This window comes from Anastrepha obliqua, chromosome 1 (genome assembly GCF_027943255.1).
Source record: "Anastrepha obliqua isolate idAnaObli1 chromosome 1, idAnaObli1_1.0, whole genome shotgun sequence".
NCBI classification, from domain to species: domain Eukaryota; kingdom Metazoa; phylum Arthropoda; class Insecta; order Diptera; family Tephritidae; genus Anastrepha; species Anastrepha obliqua.
Genome location: NC_072892.1, coordinates 81,311,882 through 81,335,697, shown reverse-complemented (window position 1 = coordinate 81,335,697; position 23,816 = coordinate 81,311,882). Strand labels below are relative to the sequence as shown.

The 23,816-nt window shown below is 36.1% G+C and overlaps 1 protein-coding gene across 1 annotated transcript in view; it reads left to right on the top strand.

Moving 5' to 3' along the window:
- The window catches only part of LOC129235637 (uncharacterized), a 181,604-nt gene that overhangs the window by 52,649 nt on the left and 105,139 nt on the right, over nt 1-23,816 (top strand). The window contains exons 3-6 of the mRNA XM_054869585.1: nt 1,329-1,427; nt 11,294-11,429; nt 11,538-11,674; nt 13,954-14,164. Coding sequence (XP_054725560.1) covers nt 1,329-1,427; nt 11,294-11,429; nt 11,538-11,674; nt 13,954-14,164 — 583 coding nt within the window. The remainder of the gene's footprint in view (nt 1-1,328; nt 1,428-11,293; nt 11,430-11,537; nt 11,675-13,953; nt 14,165-23,816) is intronic.

Here is a 23,816-nt window from a genome sequence, read left to right as displayed (position 1 = left end):
AAAGTTGTTCACTTATTTTTATATTCAATTGTCTAACCTATTTTATTGTACCTTCTACTCAAATATGAACGAGACGTTATCAATAAAACGGTCCGCGGATGACATATGGGAAAAATAAATTTTTTGTTTTTTGGTAGGACTGTTATAAGCTTACATGACAAATTTCAGCGTGATATGTCACATAGTTTGTTTTCTGTGCTACTGTAAACAAGTCAAGCTCGAGTGTGTTCTTCGAATTTAACGATGGAAATTCAGAGAATTTGTTTGAAAGTTTGTTATTCCAACAAAATTTCGGCTTCAGACGCCTTAAAAATGTTGCAGACAACCTATGGGGACTCTGCTCTATCGCGTGCACGTGTTTTCCAGTGGTACAAATCGTTCAAAGAGGGCCGTACATCAACCCAAAAAACCACGCCAAAGTCGCTCAAAAATTAATGTTATGCTGACTGTTTTTTTCGATTACGAAGGTGTGGTGCACTCGGAGTTCCTTCCGCAAGGCTGATCGGTTAACGCTGAATATTATTTAGACGTTTTATAGCGTTTGCGCGAGAACATTCGTCTTAAAAGGAAGGAATTGTGGGACAACATGTCATGGTTCTTGCATCACGATAATGCACCAGCTCACACATCACGTCTTGTTCGCGATTATTTGAACAAAAATAATGTTAATATCGTTCCGCAAGCACCGTATTCGCCTGATATGACTCCACGTTACTTTTTCCTGTTTCCCAAGCTCAAGTTGCCGCTCCGTGGAAAACATTTTGAGACAATTGAAGTCATAAAAGAGAATTCGAAGAACACACTCGAGCTTGACTTGTTTACAGTAGCACAGAAAACAAGCTATGTGACATATCACGCTGAAATTTGCCATGTAAGCTTATAACAGTCCTACCAAAATCAAAAAATTTATTTTTGCTATATGTCATCCGCGGGCCGTTTTATTGATAACGTCTCGTTCATATTTGAGCAGAAGGTATGTATATGCCATCACCACCGCTGGCTATTTGCTAATTCAATTCTCATATTGCCACTGTCGAACTTATCAATCTCGTCAATTCGAAATTGTAAAGCTGTGCATAGAAACTTTGACATTTTACTCAATCTCCTTTCAATCAAAAACTTAACAAAGAAAATGAAACTGGATATGCTATATTTAAGTTGTCTATATGTGTATGTATGTATACACAAATTAATGTGTATGCAGAAAGATCGCTCACTCTTTCCCCGTTGTAGTGATTGTATCTAAACAAAAAACTTTGCGTCACTGCTCAGCTATAAGATTTGAGTTGACTTGTATTAAATTTTGACATTTTTTCCATCAATTGCAGGTGACGTGGCTCAAAGTTGACAAGGGTAAATTCTTTGAATTCATAAACGGACGGAATCCGCCATTCCGGAATACGTCCATTGGAGGCGGTGAAATCGATGTGAGTATACATTTCCTTCTAAATTCTTGTTTATTCGGCACTCGAGTTTTTACTTATATATTTGCGTAATAGTTTATACATACAATTGTATACCCACCTACCAACACATGCACTCACATTTTATTTTTAGTACATCTTACTTTATTTACAGAAACAACCTGCTACCCAATTAAACACACCCTACTCTTTCTAGTATTAAAGCCCTGGATTACTTGAAGATGTTTCGGTAATTGCTAACAAATCCCTACGCATTTGCTATGTAATGTTGTACCATTATGTCCGCGCTTTGAATTATTGTACATACAAGGGTGGGGGCGCCAAACATTTGTATGTACAAAACTAGTGCCAGCTCGAATATCCGCCACATAGTTGGGACAAGGTTTTAATTATTCCGTTAAACATCCGTTCTGTTTGTAGGGAGGTGCATGGAAATCGCACATTTTTCAACCAGGTAAAGCATTTGGGCAAGTTATTAGACCATTATATAGCGAAACATAAGGTGCCTTCGATTTGCCAAGCCTTAGCAAGTGGCTAGTAGATGAAACAACTGATATAAATAAATATACATATAAGTATTGGTAGCGCTGGAAAAGAGCTGCCAATTTTTACATTTGTGTGGAAGCACTTAATGTGTATTTATAAAACTGCGTTCGTACGCGTTCAGGGGAAACATTTGTAGCTATAACTTACAATTGGAAGGTATATGAAAATGACGCGGAACGCCAAGAGAGAATTCGCAAAGTTGAAACAACTAAATCTCTGTATGAACGCGACCTAAAGAAAGGTATCTAATATCACAATCGAGATTTGACAGCTTAGCAAGTAATGAGTTACACCAGTTTTACGAGGCATAACCATACTGGCTAGCGGCGAATCTTGCTCGAAAACTTTGTTGTTGCTTTCATATGCAAATTTTTCGTCAAGCGAACAGAGCCCAAAAATAGCGAGCACAAGTGGTGAATTGAAGGCGCTATAGCCAAAATAAGTTTGTAGATGCAGTATCATTGGCAGCACAATCCCCATGTACTACAATTCATATATTTCTTGAAGTTGAAGTTGAAGTGTCAAAGGCCGTGAAGAAAACATAAAGCTGTGTGCAAAATTATTAAATAAATAAATACAATGCAGAAAGTTACAGAATTCGAAATTCGACTCCCTGTTAATGATAACTAAACACTTAATGAACTGAATACTCTTACTAAGGACTGTCATACGTTCACAAAATTAGAATTTACAGTGTCCAAAATTATAAGTCTAAAGTAATAAAATACAACTTCTTAATTCCAATTAAAAACAAATTAATTAATATTCATATTTATACCGTTAAGAAATATGCTGATTATCCAGCTACCTAGCACCCAATTTTCAAGTTTCCATCGGCCACTATACAAAACCGAACAATTTGAATATGAGAAGAATATAAAATACTAACTTTGTGTGGTTTCACATTTCGTATGTAAATTACGTTAATTTTGGTTCATTTTGCTGCTGAGAAGTGGATTCGTTTCCTCAATATTTGTGGTTACCATATTCATGAACATCCTATTCTTCTCCTGAATAGTTTTATACTCGTAAAAGTATTTCTAAAAGAACAGAAAATGTAAAGAAAGTGCCATCAATTTCAACCATGCAGACTCATGTAATTTGTAGAAAATGCATACACCTAAGTGCACAAAAATAGCAGCGCGACATATTTGACGCAAAATGTTGACTATTTATTTATTTTTAGTTTAATTTCTTTTATTTTTTTTAATTCATATACTTACATGTGTATTTATTTATTATTAAAAAACAAATCAACAGATTTTTATTAAAAGTCTAAACTTTTTACTCAGAATATTTAGTAAAATTTTGGGTTTGCAATTTTGCACCTATTGAATTTTGGTATATTAGTGCGAAAGTTTCAAGCTTCTTAAATTCGTGTTAATTTTTGATAACGTATATGTTAATTTTCTTTAATACTCACATAATGAATATTTGTCATTTTTTATATGAACAAAATCCACAAGAACGTCAGCAAAAAAAGTTCTCCGAAATGAAAGCGATCTTTAGGCCTTTTGAAACTTACTCTTTATTATTACAAAATTTAATAGACTACAAAACTACGTACCCGAAACTTTTCTATAAATTTTGATAAAAAGCTCTGAAATTTTCTGAAAAGCTAGTTAATTTTTTCTAATTTTGTACAAAGTTTTAAACTTTAAGTTATTTGGTTTGTGTTGTCAAATAAATAAATAGTCACAACTTTGCAATATGCCGCGCTGCTATTATTGTGAACACAGGTGTATATTTGCAAGTATATGAGTTCCATAATAAATTCACGATATATGGCTTCATTCTCGGAAAAAATTATATGAAAATTTTTTGGGTTTGAACATAAGATGTGAATATTTAGAATATTTTCCTAACAATTTACTTTTCTTCTGTTACGCAAATTCCGACCAATCATGTAAAAAGTCAATGAAATCATGGAACAAATTGTGGAATTGTGGGCATAGGTGTAGAATTAGTCACGATATTTCAAAAGTACCAAATATCCCGAGAACCTTTAAAAGCGAATAATCGCTAAAAAATGCGGTAAACAAATATCTCACATACCACAATAATGTAGGAGGGAAATTGTGGACGAAGCATGCGGAAGTACCCAACTGGTAGCAAAGTCGACATTGACCCGAAGTAAGCAAATGATGTGTGTCTGGTGAGAATGTAGGCGAATAGCACATTATGAGATTGAATTAAGCAATTCAATTACATCGCTCAGAATTGTAAAACAGAAGCGTAGGCGTGATCTTTCCTGATATTAATTTTTTCTGTACCTGCGTAACTCTTTTAATCGTGAAATTGAATTCAAAATAGACCCGCAAAGCTAGAAGAAACTGAGAATATCTCGAAGGACTAATGGAATAATTGCTTTACCAAAAAAACAAAAACAAAAAAACAGTCAAAATGGCAACTATTTAGTATATTTATTTATTTAGTCTGTGAGCACAAACTTCTTGCGGACTAATTGCAGCGATAAGTAAAATAACTATCGGACAAGATTTAAATACCTAAAATATAGAATATAAAATAATTAAAAATATTCGAGGTTGAATTATATTCACTTAAAGCTCAAGAGGAGCATTACGCGAAAACTTTGTTTTATATTTATCACCTTAGAAAGGTAAAGAGCTACGAAGATTACACTGTGGTATATTACAATTAATTATTTCCAAACGAAATGAGTAGTCGATATTGCTTTTGATGATGTTATAAACAAATGAAAGCGAGAGGAGTGATCGACCCTCTTACTTTCAAAGAATTTAGATTAATCATAAGCAATCAATATTGATAGGTAAGAATTGGTTTACAAAGCTCAATGAACGTAGCGCGTACTCAAGACAGCTTTTTGGACACATTCAATTTAGCAAGGTTCATTGAAGAAACAGCTTACACAACTGCAAATAGTTTGGCTTTCACTGAAAGAGCTGCAGGTTCGTTCCATAAAACGCATGCACGAAATTTTTTATATGGAAAATACCGTCAAGGATAATAGTGATCAAAAATCAAAGAGAGGAGAGCGTAGTCTAGCCCACTGGAAAAAAATTTAAGCAAAATTTATCCATTTGCCCATTTTTAACCACTGTTTATATAAAGCCGCAGCACTCTGCGGTGTTTACTCTTTATATTATAGCAAAACCATCTTTGATCGCCTTTATAACTCCCAGTACCCCCCATACAAAATAATATTTGTTCGAGATTGTGTCTCTATCTTATTACTTACTCAACCACCGCACTTTATTATACGAAGATTGCACACCTACGTGATTTGAACAGCCGCGTCTAAAATTATTCAACATTCTCATTTCTTTCACCTATCAACATGCGATCTTTTTTTGGCAATTGTCAAACTATGCGCTATCCAAGAGAACAAATCTTTATGCAATATTGAATGTACGCTGGCCTCACTAATGTCCAAGGATGTATCTATCCCGCGATGTGCCACATGACGATCTTGTCTTATCAATTAACGCTCAGCATCAATTGTTTCAGGCGGATCAACTTTCTTTCAGGACTTCACGAAATTCATCCTGCATGGATCAACCGAAGCATTGGAACTCGTAGTGCCAGCGGTCCACAGGGGCTAAGTGTACTGTTGCGAAGTAACTTGATAATGCACTCCTGTCGCCGATAATCGATAATAAATCAGCGCATGAAAATTTTCACAAGTTAATGTCATCTTTTGGATTTTTCAATTTACTGAGGAAGGATCAAATAAAGCCCGAGGGTAAAAACGTCATATGTAAGTTTATGCTCAAAACTACTGAACTTATCGATAAAAGTACCGAACTAAGTGCAGTTGCAAAGGCGCCCCTGTTAAAAGGCAACATACTTTAAAGGAGTATAAAACTGCGCGTCCGATTTCTGCTTTTTGTTTTTTAATTTTTGATGGAACAATGTCGGGTTTTCAGGAATGTTGTACAAAATTTTATTTATATGACATTTTTTGTAGAATGAACTATATTTCTATAAAAGTTGAATGAAAATTAAATGAAGAAAAAAAAACCGAAAGCAGTAGTTCAAAACTGGTCTAAATATGGCATTGCTAATTGAGTACGCGACACCGCACTTTAGGGTAGAATTTCAAAATTTTCGTTACCAAAGCCAGTTACTCAATGGTCATATAGTCTAGATTATATAAGACTTTCTGTTTTATGTTGAGAAAAATTTAAATTAGGTGGCAGTCAAAAGTAAAGTAAAAAAAAAATCACATGAGTCTTGCGCGAAAAAAATACAGCTCTGATGCTAATACCCTTGTTGCGAATGCCATCAGGCAGAAGAATAACATTGACTTTTGATTTACTTTTTATTACTTTTAAATAAATATCTTTTTGGCAAAAATTGTATAAATGGATAGATTGAGCTGTGGCTTGGTGATGAGAGTGAAGATGAATTTGGTAGTTGGTGGAGTTGGCGCAATTCAGGAGGAAGTTAAGAGATGCATCCCATCCTCTGGACCTGGAGAAACAGATGTGTAATTTTCAAACGTTGCTTTAGAAATTTCGTTTTGAAAAAATTTCGTTTGCGAAAATCTGCGTTTACGTATTTCCATACAATTTTGGAATGCAAATTTCCCGCAAGTGTACGGAATACATTAATTCCCACAACTCTAAAGTTATCAGTGGCTCTAAGGCTCTGTGCTCAAGGATCATACGAAATAGGTGCAGAAAACCAGACCAATATCGCATTTGGCTCATCCACCGTTTCCTTGGTATTAATTGTGGTGTTAAAAGTTTTAGAAGAGCAGGAATGTAAAGACAGGACAACCTTTAAATAGGCTGAAGGAGAGAAGCGAAAAGCAAAAATTAAATTTTTTGGGAAAAGTGGAATACCAGGCGCGGAAGTTTTTTTATTGCTCACCACTTTAGTTCTGTAGTACACATTTAATTTAATTTTTTTAATTTTTTATAATTTTAAATGCAAATATCTTACTTTTTCCCCATTATTTTACTAGTAACCTTTGTGCATGAAAACTGTTTCCAGTCGCTGGTCTCCGAGCGATCGACGTTCCCAATAGCATCGATAATCGATAACCGCCCAATAGTCGTATTTCTACTGCCAGTTGACATGTGCAAGTGCATATTATTCAGTAATCTTGATGAAAAATATTAATATTTGAAATTATTCAAATATTAATAATTACTTTTATTTACTTATAATATAATTTTACAAATATCACAAAGATTTGAGCATAGTTAAAATTGTTTTGCGAAGTGTTTACAGGTTGATTTTCTGGTTGAAATAGAAAAAAACATTATTTTCCGTAAATGCTTATGAATACAAAATTATATTCATATTACGCAAGGTGGCGCAAAATTAGCCATCCTGTCGGAAAATGTACAATTTTTGCAAATGGCGTCGTACGTCAATCATATTTGACACTTGTAAACTAGACAGCTGCTGTATACAAACAGACGAGCAATAGTGCTCATTATGGTACAACCAGGGTTCGAATTGCTGACTGAACTTCAACTATGGCATTCTCAATGCATAGTCGTTTTTTGCGCAATAACTGTGACTATCGCTTTAGCTATGAAATAGCTGCATGTTAAATGGAAATGAAACATGCAAACACTCAAATGAACCGAACTGCTTAACTGACGACTATGAACGACGAATAAGTGTAAGCCGACAGCCACAGTTCTTCGTGTAACAGTTAACTATAACTATAACTATAACAGTTAACTAAAAGAACTATAGTTGTTTGAATGCATCATTGTAATAACTGCGACAATAGCTTGGATAGCGATGATCGATACATATCCCATATTTAGTTAATATATGTACATATGCGTATACCTGAATGCTGGGTTTTTTAAGTATGTAAACTTTGTAAATATGCGTATACGAGAATACTGTGGTTTTTTAAATATGTATACATTGTACCTGAATTTTGCAATAATAAAAGAACTACTACATCTTGTGACAAATATCTAAACAACCAATAAGAAATAAATATTAATCGACTTGAAGCCTCGCTTTCTCAATATGCATACAGCAAAACTAAAGATAGTGTTTCCTCAGGACCAATCCGCTATTTTGGCTTCCTCAAGGAACTGCTCACTAATTTTAAAAGCAGCTCATACACAGGCGGGGACATCCTTGTGTGTGAAAACAATTTATCAGGCTCCAATGTTTTCATTCGGCGGAACACTTGGATTTGATAACAACTTGTGCCCCAACTCCTATTTAATAGCCGAACTTTATACCTTCTGCACTTTTTTTGGTCCTTGTATTTTTTATATAAAATATATAGTTGAAATAAATTAAGAAATAAGTCGCAAATTTCGATGTCTTCTTCATCCATTTTGTCACCGATGTATTTTGTAAATATTGTTTGTATGTATGTAACCAACTAAAACAGCTGTTATCTACGGGAAATAGTTTTGCTCAGTTTTGTGCACGGTAAGGGCATGCGGTAAGGAAATTCCGCAAAAAACGACTATGCATTGAAAATGAAATAGTCAAATTACTATTGCTGTTGCTATTTGACAGTCAGCAATGCAAACCCTGGGTACAACTAAAAATTCCCATCGCTCAAAATATTTTTTTTTTCTGGTTTTTTAGTAAAAAAGTTATTATATTTAGCAAAACAAATTATGATTAATTTTGCGCAACCTTGTATTTGTATTAATTACATTTATATATGTACAAATACATTAGTTAAGATAGTATAAAATGGAGAAAATGGCTATGGGGAACCGAAAGCAATTCCGTAAATTGTACTGAGGAAGTTGATAAAAAGTTGTATTAAAGTTTGAGTGATTATTTAATAGAAAAGTGAGAATCGGGCATGTTGCTGTGAGAAGTGGGAGGTGTGTACGCGTATGTGTATTAAACTTTGTTCTTGTGCTTGTATTTATTTATTGCGTTCAGAGCACCATATGGGACGGTTTATAAGCTTTTCTTTGGACAAGTCTGCTGGGAGTTGCAGAGAATAGGGCAAGCGCATGAAACTCAAGCGCAATATTTGATTCATATACGAGTATCATGAGGCATGTTTACGACTATGAACTTATAAACGCGGATATTAAATATTTGATTAGCTTAATTAAAACTATGAAGTTGCAACGGTCAATGAAACGGCAGCGTATAGTGCGTCTATTGACCGTAGTAGTATTTACAAATTTGAATATAGTCGTTCGGTAGCTGTACCTGTAATGCCGCATTTGGCGGCCAGGAACTATACTAAGCTGGAAAGCACTGACTGCTACTGACATGAACTTGCATGAGTGATACGCGAACGATATAATACGAGGGCTACTATATACATTTCTCGCCTTGAGTTGGAAACTATTGAAAACTTTGACATATTCTACCATATACGACATATAGAACGAAATCGTGAATGTGGATTAACAAGACAAGAATGCATCGATCAACTAAAATCATTATACGGCACCTTTAGCACCGAAAAAACTGGTCCTGGGTTAGGTTAGGTTATTTGGTTGCTTACGCAAGAGTGCCCTTGGACAAAAGTGCAAATTTCATATCTTAAATAAAAAGTGAAGTACATGGACGGAATTATAGGGTGATGTGGTCTATGAAATAAAAGCTATCAGGTTATTCGTTTAGTGATTTTCATATTTTCCTAAATCCCTCCCATACACTCATTTGTATTTTTAACCTGATTACTAATTTTTTATTCATTACTAATTTTTCACTCATTACTAAGTCTTCTACACATACACGTGAATTACTGATGATTGATTTGTGTCCGCATATTTGAATGCTCTTCCTTTACAAGACATTCACCTACTGGAGAACATAATCAGTTTTTTTTGTTTTGCAGAATGGATGAATGCATTTTTTTCAGTTTGAAGTTGCTGCAAATATTTTCACCACCAAAACGTCATTTTGGCGATTTTCGGGATCGAGGAATTTTAACCTAGAAATTTGTTTCGCCAAAAACTGCTAGAGTGCGCTGAATGGAAAATTCCTTATTTTTGGACTTTGGGGCTAAGAAAATCATAAAATAAGATTTAATATACGCGAGGAAAATGAATTGGATAATTTTTTATTTTTATTAAACGCACCCAACTGACCGTTTCTGGTAAAAATAAATTCCATATTTAGGTTCCTTTCGCGGCTGCCGCAGTCGAATAGGTTTGTGTGTGACTACCATCCAGTAGTGCTCAGGCTCAAAACTCCAGGCTTAAAACACCAATGGATAGAAAAGAGTACCAATGGCACGCATGGATACATCTACGAATGCTTTTCTTAAAACAGGTCCTCATAAAAGTTATATTTTTTAGCTTACTTTACTTACTTAGGTGGCCATAACAACCCGTTACCGAGTTACGGCCGACCTCACTAGCTCTCTCCAGGCGCCTCTACTCCGCGCGCGCCTTCTCCAATTCTGTACACCAAGCGAGCATAGGGTTTCCTCCACCTAGTCTTTCCACCGGAGCAATGGTCTTCCTCTGCGTCGGCTCCCTTGGACTTCGCCCTCGAACACCTTCTTTGCTGCAGCTTCTTCATCCATACGCACGACATGCCCTAGCCAACGCAGACGCACTTGAATTATTATTGATAGAAAATTCTAATATATACCATTTAAATTGTTGATTTTGTATTATCATTATTTTTGATGGACTTCATCTTAATTCACCTTTGACTTAAATATATATTTATATATATGTTTGACTCTTTAACTCCTGCATGGAAGTCGTAGTAAATTTTACACTCTCTACTTTTTCTACACTTTTATTTTTTCTTTATATAACCCCATTTTCAGCAAAACCAAAAATTGGTATACTATTTTTTGTATTACTTTTATTCCGAATACTCCTTTATTTAAATATTCGACGATTATAATACAAAAACGTGTAATTAATTAGAAGGAAGAAAATATGGTAAAAATTTTACCTCATAAATTAAATTTGAATTAAGTAAAATACTAAATATGCAAAGAGAAGACAAAATTTGGGCGCTCCTCAGTCCGATTGGATTGTTTAGATTTAGAGTTTGTTTTGTCTGCATTTTTATATTAATCAGGTAGATCGGTTCTGACACCGTATTTTATCTTCAGAGATGATATTTTAATTCAAATAATCAACGCTTGCTGGTGTTCTGAGCACTCTTCCCCATCGAAAAGAAAGAAGTAGTGTTTGTATTAAATATTACATATGTTAATTGACCTGAAAATACACATTTGCTTACGTATTCCCCAGTATTAATTTTTTATTTTTGCACCACATTATTAAAAATAAATTACACTAATATATTATTAAAATTAACGAGATAGTGACATACAAACATACACACTTATTTAAACTCTTCTGAGCTTACATTAATTGAAATCATTTCATTTGAATATTTAACAGTGGGAGAATTCCAACGAGACGCAGGTGACATTGAAAAATGTTGACTTTGATTTGTCGGGACAATTCTTCTGCGAGGTTTCAACGGACGCGCCCATTTACACCAAGGCGTCTGTAGATGAATTGTTGTCAGTATTTTGTAAGTTGAAATATTCTAAAAACACAAATACATGCATGCACACATACACAAATACAAATATTAACGCGCTTGATTCATAATAATTGTGGTCTAATGTCAAAATTTTAGTGCCGCAAACTGGACCGCCCATAATAAAATTCCGGAAGCGAATGCCATTTATCATCGGCGAAAAATTATTTGCTTTGTGCAATACGACCCGTGCTTTCCCCGCACCGCACATCACGTGGCTCATAAATGGCAAGAAGGTAAGTTGGCTGTTTTATATTGGATGTTAAGAGATTCTCAATAAAGCAATCCATGATATGGGAAATTAAGAAAGTGCATAATAAAAGTAGTTTGGAATGGTCTATAATTCATTTTATCAATAATTTATTGTATCTGCTTATTGGTATCATGTCTAAAGCAAAATACTTTTCAGATAAAACACAAAAATATGTATGAAATATGCAGAATGGTTGTTTAGTTTTCAGCTCCTTAATTGGCACAGTAGCTACCGAGCTCAGCAAAGCGCGCCAGTCATCTCTTCCTCCTGCACACAGACAATAATTTTACACTTGGTCCCTCCAAAAGCACAATGGAATATGCTCTTTTTCTGCTACCACTTGCTGGTTCACTATGAAGTATTGTCAGGGTTGGAGCGCTTGCATCCATTCGAACTTTTTTCGCAGCCCTATGCTGCTTTAGAGCTGTTATTGGGCCTTTAGTTTTTATTTTTTAAATAATGTCTGGCATGCGGCTAGTAGTAGCTTTGTTTTTATATTAATATACTTCAAAGTATTCAAAATATAGAAAGATTTAACAAACTTTCATTGAACTCCTTAATCTGACCATTTAAACAAATTTCGAATATGTATGCATTTTTATTCGCTCTTGAGTTTTGGAGCAAGTTTTAAGGAGCTAAATAATTGCATTGGTTAAAAAAAAAAAATTAGGAGACAGCTGTTGTGGTATTTTCATATAAACTTCACTTTATTAATAAAAGTTGGAAATGATTATTATAACTTTTTTTTTTAAACGGTCCTGCGCATTTTCTCTCAATATACTTTTCCTTCTCTACTAAAACGTTTTCACCGCCACTTATTTTTGGGTTTGCTGCCGCTAGATTGTTTAAATTAAACATCTGCTAAAACACTTGTCAACTCCCATACAAATATTAGAACCCCAACTCATTTTTCACAGTATGTTCGTGTTGGGTTTGCATGCATTTTAATATTAAATGGTGCCCAAAGTAATCATTTACATGATTTTTTCTCTTTTGTTATTGTATTCTTATCGATGGCAATGTTTTGCAACTTGTAAATGTCGAGACAACTTAATTAGCTGCCGGCGTCTAAAATTTAGATATACGAGTACATATGTACATACCCAAGAATGAAACAAACGAATTACAGTTTGAACACAATTTTTATCAAGCACACAGCGCCAACAGCTCATAATTCTCTCAAACCCAAAACCTGCAAACCCTGGATGTGTCTTTGGTGGAAACGTATTAGTAAATAAAAGTTAAACACAGCTACGGCGGTGGATTGGTGCGTGAGTACCATTTGGAATTGAGAGAGAACGTAGGTTCAAATCTCGGCGAAACCACAAATGAAGAAAAAGTTTTTTTCTAAACCGGTCGCTCCTCGGCAGGCAATAGCAAACCTCCAAGTGTATTTCTGCCGTGGAAAAGCTCCTCATAAAAATATCTGCCGTTCGGTGTTGGCTCTAAAAAGGTGTACGCGCCAAATATATATTTACATATATATATAAAGACACATTTTTTTCCAGTTACATACTGTTATTGGATAGTTGTGGATTTTTACGCCATACAAGCGAGGTGGTCAGATAGACTATTATGGGTATCATAGTGTGAGCGATATACATAAATAGCATCGACATACGCCAATAATTGTACGCTCTTATAAAAGATTGTTAAAAAACCTTATATTCGAAATTTAGAAGACTAATCCCGCTGTAATTGGCACAGATTGCAGAATCTCCCTTTTTATGGACTGGGTAAAGCACACTTAAATTCCAATCGGCAACCATGCCACCCATATTTTGCATAGGAGCTGGCAAGCTGCACCCATCAAAAAAAGTTCAAAATTTAGATGTTTGAATATCTTGTCCGACTCTCGCGGCTTCGTTATTCCTTAGCCGTGTTATCACTATTTTCACTTCGTTATGGTCGGGTAGCGGAACGACAGTTCCGTCGTCAACGAGTGGGGTATCGGGATCTTCACATTCTCTGTGTCATGCGCAGCCGTCACTATTTAACAAGTTCGAGAAGTGGTCCCTTCATAATTTAAGCTCGCTCTGGATGTCAGTCACCAGATCGGTACCTTTGATCTTACAGGAAAACACCCGGGTCTTCTACCCTTCTGTTTGGTTCATTACTTTGCAGAATATTGCTGAACGTACTGAACGACCTTTCACCATTGTACCTCATTTTACTTTATATTTAATAATTGAAGTCCCAATTGTAACTTAAGTTTAACGTTGTAAAAATATAAAAAAAATAAAATAATAATACAAATTTCAGGTTGATGATAAATATGTGCGTACACATCACGCCTACTCGATGACCAATAAAAGCCATCGCCGAGCGCAGCAGCAGCATCAAATACAGCAGCAATTACTGCAGCAACAGTACTATCAACAACAACTTCACAATCAGTATCAGCCCCAATATCAAGTGCCACATTTGATCGATCGATACGACAAGAGTTTGCGTTGGAGCGGTGGACGGCCAGGTGGGTTTGAAAAATTACTGATTTTAACTAGGTCTGAAGGCATAGGCCTATATTTCCATTGTGTCTTTCTGGTCATAACCAATTTATGACATCAGTCAGCATTAGAGCTAGAAAACAATCGATAGTAATATGGATATTGTCGATGTTTTTACAATCACGATATCAAGAACGAAATAATTCAGGTTTGTAGCGTCAGATTTTAGTTTGGTTGCAGTGCGTGAAGTCAATTGTGTAAATAGCAAAATTCTTTGGAGATACTCTCAAAGAAGTTGAGTACACGTAAATATTTACATTTTTCCGAAACACTATGGTGGAAGTATTAAATTATAATAAATTGTATGATTCCGATGAAAAAGCAGAACCGATTTTTTTGTATGCAGAGTGATGCACTCTAAGAAACATATCCACACATGTATGTACATATATATCAACATTGCGCACGAATGTACTTACATACATACATACATACATGACAAGCCTTTTGCAGAACACTTCACCGAGCGTATAAATGAAGGCATGTTTCCGAAAATATGGAAAAAGCAACAACTAGTCCTACTCCAGAAACCAAATAAGCCAGCGGGTGACCCAAATTCTTATCGGCCACTCTGCTATACTATGGGTAAAATCTTGGACAAACTAATCTGCACGCGCCTGGAACAGCATCTGGAGAAAGTGCCGGCTGAACTATCCGAACATCCGTTTGGTTTCCGAAAAGATCGTTCAACCATCGACGCCGTCAGGAGGGTGACAAACATTGCAAGCAAGGCTATTGAGGGTGACAGGTGGATGCATGGTGGTAAAGAATACTGTGCAGTTGTCACTCTGGATGTCAAGAACGCCTTCAACTCGGCATACTGGCCCCATATTATAAAGGTTCTTGAAGAGAAAAAAACGCCAGCATACTTAGTACGGGTTATGAAGAGTTATCTGTCGAAAAGAGTACTTCTGTACAATACAGATGAGTGTTCTAAGAGATATGCAGTGGCGGGCGAAATATAGCAGGGATCTGTACTGGGCCCGATCCTATGGAATGTACTATATGATGGGGTACTGCAACTGCCAATGCCGAGGAAGTGCAAAGACGACATTGTGTTGACCATAGTCTCCGAAACGAGGACGCAGCAGACTACTCGTTCTGCGGCAACGGTAGTGAGAACGTGGAACATGTCCTCTTTTCCTGCCCGAGATACGCATCTGAAAAATGTCCATTGAAGAAATCATAAAAGAAAGAATAACCACGGGCAACATTGTAGATCACATGCTGCAGTCGAAGTTGGTGTGGACCAAGATGCGTTACAGCAACTGCGAAAAAAGGAATGGGAACGCAGTAAAGACAAAGAAGTAATGAAGGGTAGACGGAGACAGAAATATAAATGAAGAGCCATAATGGCTAGCTTGGCCCTGCAATGCAATGCTTAAACGGCGGTACCGCAGAGCAAACTAAAGTTACAGAGGTCGGAGTTAGAGTTTAATACGTAGGTGTACTGTTTCGCAAGTCCAGTTTAGTAGTAATACTGACTGTGCGTGGTCCCGAATGAGGTGCACCCTTAGCGATCAGTATGAATCGTGCATGCCGTCTATATTGAGGGTATCTATGTAAGATTCCCCCATCGGATAACAAAAAAAAAAAAAAAACATACATACCTACATGACTTGAAAACCTCCAACCTCGGAAAATAACTGTCACAAATGTGGCGTTTTTCGCATGCCTCGAAAACTTTCGACATTTCCATTTCCAGGGAATCGCCGAATTATTTTCGTAAAAATTGCAATTCGGCAGTTTATGATAGCAGGTACGCTCCACAAGAAAATAGATCTTTTGAATACTCAAAGCTTAAAAGCTTCTGAATATATGAACGAAAATGAATAGAAAATGAACATTTGTTAGTTCTATGAATTTACTAACGTTTTGAGGTATTTTTATTCAATGAATAATTGTACATGTAAATGAAACCAATACTATAAATGTGGAAAAACATCAAGACCCACGCAGCAAATAGCAGGAGGAGCTTGGCCAAGCATCCAAAAAAGGTGCACGTGCCAATTATATATGTATATATAGGTATAGTGTTGCGAAGGAATAATTATATTGGAAAATTTGCACGAAAAATTTTTTCATCAACGAGATTAACCGACAAAACAGAAAAAATTCGCAAAGCGTCATGAGGATAAGGTATTCGAGTTCTAGAAGCAAATTTTATTTACAGATGAAAGCAAGTTTGACATAATTAGGTCCAGATGAACTATCATATGTGTGGAGAAGACCTAATGAAGAGCTACTGAAAAAAACTTACATCCGACAGTTAAACATGGAGGTGGGGTTGGTACTGGAAAGTGGTAGTGGAAATTTGTGCTTCATTAACGGCAATTTGGACCACAAACAATACTTAACAATTATGAAAGCAAATTTGGTCCGAAGTGCTGAAAAGTTGGGAATTAAGGACAATATTCTGTACTATAAAGACAACGATCCCTAGCATAAGGCACTCGATGCCCGTTTATGTTTATGGCTTATGTATCATACAACTGCCCTAAAGTACGCGTCTGTGGGCTCATTTGGCAAACCAACTGAAAAAGCATGTTGTTGGAAACAAAAAAGACCTAGAAGATGTCATTAAAGAAAAGTGGAAGAAATAAGATCATTTAACAAGCAAGAAGCTGGTCGAATCCATGCCAAGAAGACTGAATGCTGTGAGAAAAAATATAGGCTTGCCGACTAAATATTAATTATATTGTTTTTTCTTAAATATTATTTGCCTAACTCTACTTTATATAAATGCTCGAATTCTTTTTTATCATGTACTAGCTGACCTGGCGAACTTTGTTCTGCCCTAGAGGCAATAAAAAAGCAGATTTTTGATTTTATTAAGTAAATTTTTATATTAATCAAGTATTTCAATGAAGCTTTAATAAATTGCACTCTTCAGTTAAGCACCTTGTTATACACGACATTTTTTGTTTTATTATCAGGTTCAAGAACAAACAACGCAGATGGTTTTCCGACCGTGAACATGCCACATATAATTGACCATGTGAGAAACATTGATTTTCTAGATTCAGACCAAAAACTTTCAAGGATTGGTCTTGTGATTTGTTAATGGCAGCAGCAGCTGATCTTGGAATTACTGGCAGCGTTTGGCGGAAGTCGCCAGGCAGTAAAATCATTGCGCCTCCAAAAAAATCAATAATGGCAATTTCACTCTTCCACTAAGGCAGCACAATCCGGGCGTTTCTCCGGAAAATTTCAATGCGCCAAAATACTCGCAAACAACGGTCATTGGCCCTATGCAAATGCTAGGATGCAAGCAGTAATCAGTGTTGCAATCATATCAAAACGCTGCTTGATTCAAATCAGCACTTGATATTTCTCTTCTTGTGCGTCGAAAATGCTCTACTTGTTGATCTCTGTTATTCGCTCGACGATTTCGCATTGCCAGCCGAGCCGTTTTATAGGCTGCCTCGCTTTGCTCTTGTGATTGAGAAGCACGAAGTCGAGCCATACTAACGCGGCGCTCTTCACGGGCAATTCCTTGTGCTTCTTCAGTCGTTTCATTCGCAATGTTTCGTATCCTTCTTGCATTATGGCTTTGTCGGGAAAGATTCGATCGTCTTGGTCGTGGTATTGATAATGATAATTCAAAGAGAATACAAATTACTGTGATTATATATTTCTGATAAATTTTATACAGCGTTCTTCAATAGGTGCGCTTCAACTTTTTTTTATTTTTCGCTTGTCATTTCATCATGGAACGCTACACACTTGAGCAACGATTGCAAATCGTGCAAATTTTTTATGAAAATAATCGTTCTGTTGCTGCTACTTTAAGAGCACTACGGCCATTTTACGGTCCATTTAACAAACCATCCCGTTCGACAATCGACCGTCTAGTGAAAAAATTTGTATCTACGTTTTCGCTACATAATGTTCCGGTGCCAGTGAGAGCAAGAAGTGCACGAAAATATTGCTGCCGCCAGGGCATCAGTTCAAGAAGACGCAAATGTGTCGCTCACACGACGTTCTGAACAATTGGGCCTTTCTGTGTCGTCATTGTGGCGAATTTTGCGAAAAGATCTTGGCCTACATCCGTACAAGATCAAGCTGACACAAGAACTGAAGCCGTTTGACCATTTGAAGCGACTTCGATTCGTAAATTGGGCTGAAGATCAACTCGAAAATGATCCAGATATTTTCCAAAAAATCATCTTCAGTGATGAAGCTCACTTTTGGCTCAATGGCTTTGTCAACAAGTAAAATATGCGTTACTGGGCAGAAAGCAATCCACACGTGATTCATGAGGCACCGTTGCATCCCGAAAAAATCACTGTTTGGTGCGGTTTACATGCCGGCGGCGTAATTGGCCCATATTTTTTCGTTGACGAGAACGATCACCGCGTTACTGTGAATGGAAATCGATACCGCGACATGATAAACGATTATTTTTGGCCGCAATTGAATGGTATGGACTTAGACGACATGTGGTTTCAACAGGACGGGGCCACAAGCCACACAGCACACGCTACAATTGATTTGTTGAAGAGTAAGTTCGATGAGCGCATTATTTCCAGAAATGGACCGGTCGAATGGCCGCCGCGCTCATGTGATTTGACGCCTCTAGACTATTTTCTTTGGGGTTATGTGAAGTCATTGGTCTACAGTAACAAGCCGGCGACGATTTGTGAGCTCAGAGCCAATATTGAACGCGAAATTGTTGGAATTTCGGCCGATTTATGCAAAAGAGTGGTCGAAAATTGTGTTCAACGATTGGACTTCGTAAAACGTGCACGCGGTGGTCATGCAAAAGAAATCGAATTTCATACTTAAATGTATATGTTCAAACTCGATAATAAAAAAAAAAAAATTAGTTAAAAAAGTCAAACCGTTTGTGTTTTAATTAAAAAAAAAAGTTTAAGCGCTCTTACTGAAAAACGCTTTATTATCAAATTTTCTACTTAACCATAGACAAAATTACGTTTAGCAGTAATTTGCGTTTTGTTATTCCATATCAGATGCGTTTTTTTTATACCACATTTTATAGTGACTTCACGGAGACGCGTTCGAATGGGATAAAAAGTATCCTATGCCCGGCTCCTGGATCTAGGCTACCTTTCCACCGATTTTCAGCCAAATCGGTTCAGCCGTTCTCGAGTTATAAATAGTGTAACTAACAGATTTTGCTAAGTTTTTATATTTGTATATTTTCTTTGTACGAATGCGTTGAAGTTTGTTTATGTTTTTTGTAGTTTTGAAAACTACGCTTGAAGAACGTAATTAAATGTGACACATAAGCGCATTATATTTGCATTTTAATTTATATTTTTTTATTTAAAACCATATCACGTGAGAGTCTAAGAACTCCGTTCCTAACTAAGATATGGTCCAAGAAAAAAAAAATGCATGCAAACAATACTTACTATTCATATAATTTTTCTATCTGGTACCATTTAAGAAGGTCATGAGTATGTTATGGCAGTTTATTTGAAACAAAAAATTCACAATTAAGCTGTTTTACAGCTCAGTGCAAAAGCTCAAAAAAGTTCGTTGCAAGGATATCACTGCTTGCTTGCGAATAAGGTGTCAAGGAAGTCATAAAGACTAAAAGTTGAGATGTTTTCTTGTTTAATCTTCATAAGTATTGCGGCTACCTTCCATTAACTTTTGATGAGTACGACAAAATACTGTAGAGTATTATCCATCAGTATAAATAATAAAAAAAAATTTTCAAGGCCTTTTAACTTTCCGCGTACTTGTCGAAGCAATACAGTTGTATGTTAAGTGGAGGAGTAACACAGCAGGCAATGTAATCGTTACTTTCAAAAATCCGCGTAAAAGAAACACGCACAAAACACACCGCACAAGCTGGAGAATACGCCTACATTATTCATATAAATTGATATGTATATGCTTTACTTATATGTAGTAAACTCCGTCTCACACTGTACTTTTCCATTTATGAAGCCAAGTGAGGTACGGACTATAAATTAGCGGGATGTGAGTAATGTGTGGGAGAACATTGAAAATGGTTGTAAAATCATGCCTAGCTTTCTTTGTAACGAACAACGAGGAGTATCAAGAAACATTCAGGCTTAGTCATGTAGGATTACGCGAACGGGCAGGCCATTGTACGAATCCCCTTGCAGTATACCATAGTGTCAAATCTAGTCATTAAATTAGGGAAATAGTAGTGAATTTTGAAACTATGTTTAACATAACTTAAATTACTTGGAAAGCGCAACAGATGCTGCACTGAAATATTGGCCTGAAATTTGAATTTGCTTTCTAGCTATATATATATATATATGTATATATATATATAATTGGCGCGTACATCCTGTTTGGGTGTTTGGCCAAGGCTCCTCCTCCTATATGTGACGTGCGTCTTGATGTTGTTCCACAAATCGAGGGACCTACAGTTTTAAGCCGATTCCGAACGGCAGATATTTTTATGAGGAGCTTTTTTCATGGCAGAAATACACTCGGAGGTTTGCCATTGCCTGCCGAGGGGCGACCGCTATTAGAAAAAACTTTTCCTGTAGTCACGCACCAACCCATTCGGCTACGGCGGCCGCTTTCTAGCTATACTAAGTTTAAACACTCACATAGGCTCATACTCAATAAAACAAGGGCCTTTGTGTGGGAAATTTTAGTTAAAAGAAAAATGAGAAAAGTAGACTAATGGTATTTTTCAACTTCGTTATCACGGCGCCGAAAAACGGCTCTATGCGTACATTATTTCACTGTCTCGTGACAAGCCGTTTTGAAATTACAATCTCGGTGATAAGATTTGGCTTCATTCCAATCCTGAAGCCCTCCACTAAGTTCGCTTTTGACATGAAATGGCTGTCAAAATCCATACAAATTGCATTTCTATGCAAAGTGAAATTTCGTATGTATCTCACGACAAAGTAATACTCAGTTCACGCCATGAAAGCAATACCACAACATCCTAGCAACATAATGCCAGCAGCATTTTTTACACCTATTTAAAATGTACCTGTCATTTAAAATTTAGCGAAAACTTACAGTTCGTTTGCGAGGTAAGTTCTTGAGTTCGAATACTCCGAAAATATAGTGTTTTTAAGCGAAATGTCTGCGTAAAGAGTGTAATAGTGTGATTGCATTATATTTGGCTGGAAAATCACAACCACCGATTGTTCGTGAGCTCGAGTAACCTTTACTCGTTATAACGATGCTCGTAGCATCCCGAAACGTCTGGAAGTGGTCATCAAAAGACTGCAACGGTACGTGAAATGATTCAAAAAGTGAAGAAGCGACTTGAGCGAAATCCCCGACGAAGTGCCAATCAAATGGCGAAAAAACTGAAAATATCTGACTGTAGCATCCGGCGCATACGGAAAAATTATCCCTAAGTCAAGCCTTATAAGATCCAAAAGGCGCATGATCTCACACCAAAGCAGCAACAAGTCAGACTTGAGAGAGCAAAGAAGTTGCTTCGCTTGGCCGAAAGTGGTCAATTTCCGAACATTGTGTTTTCTAATAAGAAAATTTTTAAAATTGAGCAATTCGTAAACTTCCAAAGCGATATGGTTTATTTGACTGATCGTTCATACGAGAATTTGAGTCATCGATTTGCCACCAGGAGATAGCACCCGCCACAGGTAATGGTTTGGGGCGCTGTAAACGCAGATGAGCGCTCTACAATCATTTTCATCGAGTCTGGCATCAAGGTAAATGCAAAATATTATCGGGAAAGTATTTTGGAGGTTGCTTTGAAGCCCTGGTGCCCAGGACTCGGCACCGTCTCACAAAGCTAAGAATGGCTAAAAAAGCGTTCTGAACTTCATAACGTCGACACACTGGCTGTCAAATTCCCAAGACGCAAATCCGATGGATTATTCTCTTTGGGCCATTTTGGAGATCAAAGTCTGAACTAAAAGATTCACCAGTCTCGAGGCGCTGAAAGAAGCCATTGCCCATATCGAGCAAAAGTAAATTGATTCTTAATTTTGTATTATTTTCACACAGTTTTTACTTTGCATCAAGCAATTTTCCGAACTAAATTTATTACCCTTTTAATTAGTTACACTTCGAGTGCCTGTATAAATAGTGCGAACGTTTGCATGCTGGGGCGATCCACACATAAAGTCACTTTGGAAACCTTATAATGTGTGCTTCACTTAAATTATCGTTTTTGTAAAATTGTATATTAAAATTTTCGTGCTGTGATAATAAAGTTTTTTCAATTACTTAGAGAAAGGCCAAACTGTTATTCTCTCCGAATGCGTTTGTTTATCGATAATCAGGAGGAACTCTGCATTTTTAAGTATTCGTCTAGCCAATAAGAAAAAAACCCATTAATTTTGTGAGCATTCTTAAATTGCTGTAAACTTTGTCCTTCTATGAATTTTACGTTCCCTTTTATCCGCATATTTCAAATCTAATGTATCATGCGCAAATTTGGTGCATTTCAAGCAACCATTTAGTGAAATATGATAAAAGGAACCATTTTTACTATTCTACGGTAAATACGAGAAAGGAGAATAATTCATCTTCGCCATAAGAGGTGCACAATTGCAGATGCGGGTAGCCGGCCTACTTTTAATTCTGCCTCTTCTGTAAACGTCACCATTGCCACGATATCCGACAACGGCGGAATGAAATATGCCACCACCACACATGTAGATGCAAAATTCGAAAGATGGTGTGCCTGTATTTGGCGCTTGGAAAATATTCCACTTGCGCAATAATTGTCAAGAACATTGCATTATTAGTTATATAATTACGGAAACAAAAAACCTTTTTTTGCACAATTTACAGAACATGAAATGCCGTGCAAAGAAAATATTTCATCGTGATAGTGATTCAGTTTCTTGTTGTTCTACTGAGAGTGACCGAATTTACTACATCCTCAGAATGTCTGACACGTCATGGTATAATCGGTGAAAGAGGCTTGGGAAGAAACAGCAAATATATGCATTGCAAAAGCAATGATATTAATGCAGTACTACCCGTATTTGCAGTCTTATGAGAATATACGTATATCTTATATATATAATAAAAAATATATATACATATATACATATACATTAGTGCGGATCAACTTTGTTTTACATTGCTCCAAGCAGATTCGAATTTTACGCAAAATTATAAGCAAAAAAAACCCCTAAAGCACAGCTCTAAAGTCATTTCATTTAAATTTCAAAAAAATGTATCTTTTATTAATGCGAAGTTTATATGGAGATAAATTTTTATTTAAGTATTATGAATGTTATTTTTTTAATACAAACTTATTACTTCGGTATTTTCATTACTAATAATTTATTTTTATATCTATTTTTATTTTGAATAAACGCAAAATGTAGCTAAATGTTAAAGATAAGTTTTTTGTTTTGATTTTTCTCCATTTTCAGTTCGATTTACAATAAAAAAATTCAGCCTATTATTTCCATCCATCTTTCAATTACAATGTTAAAAAACTACAAATAATTTACTTTGTGACGCCGTCTTGCGATCCTTTAAACCAAAACCATATCAAACATTAAACAAATGCAAATAAATTTTTTTGTAAACTATGTTGAGCATTTTCTTCCATGTAAAAGTCTTCCGACATGTGATTTATATGGAAGAAAATTTTCAGCATCGTATGTAAAAAATTGTCAAAAAATCATAAAGGGACAAAAACAGTTAAAGGGG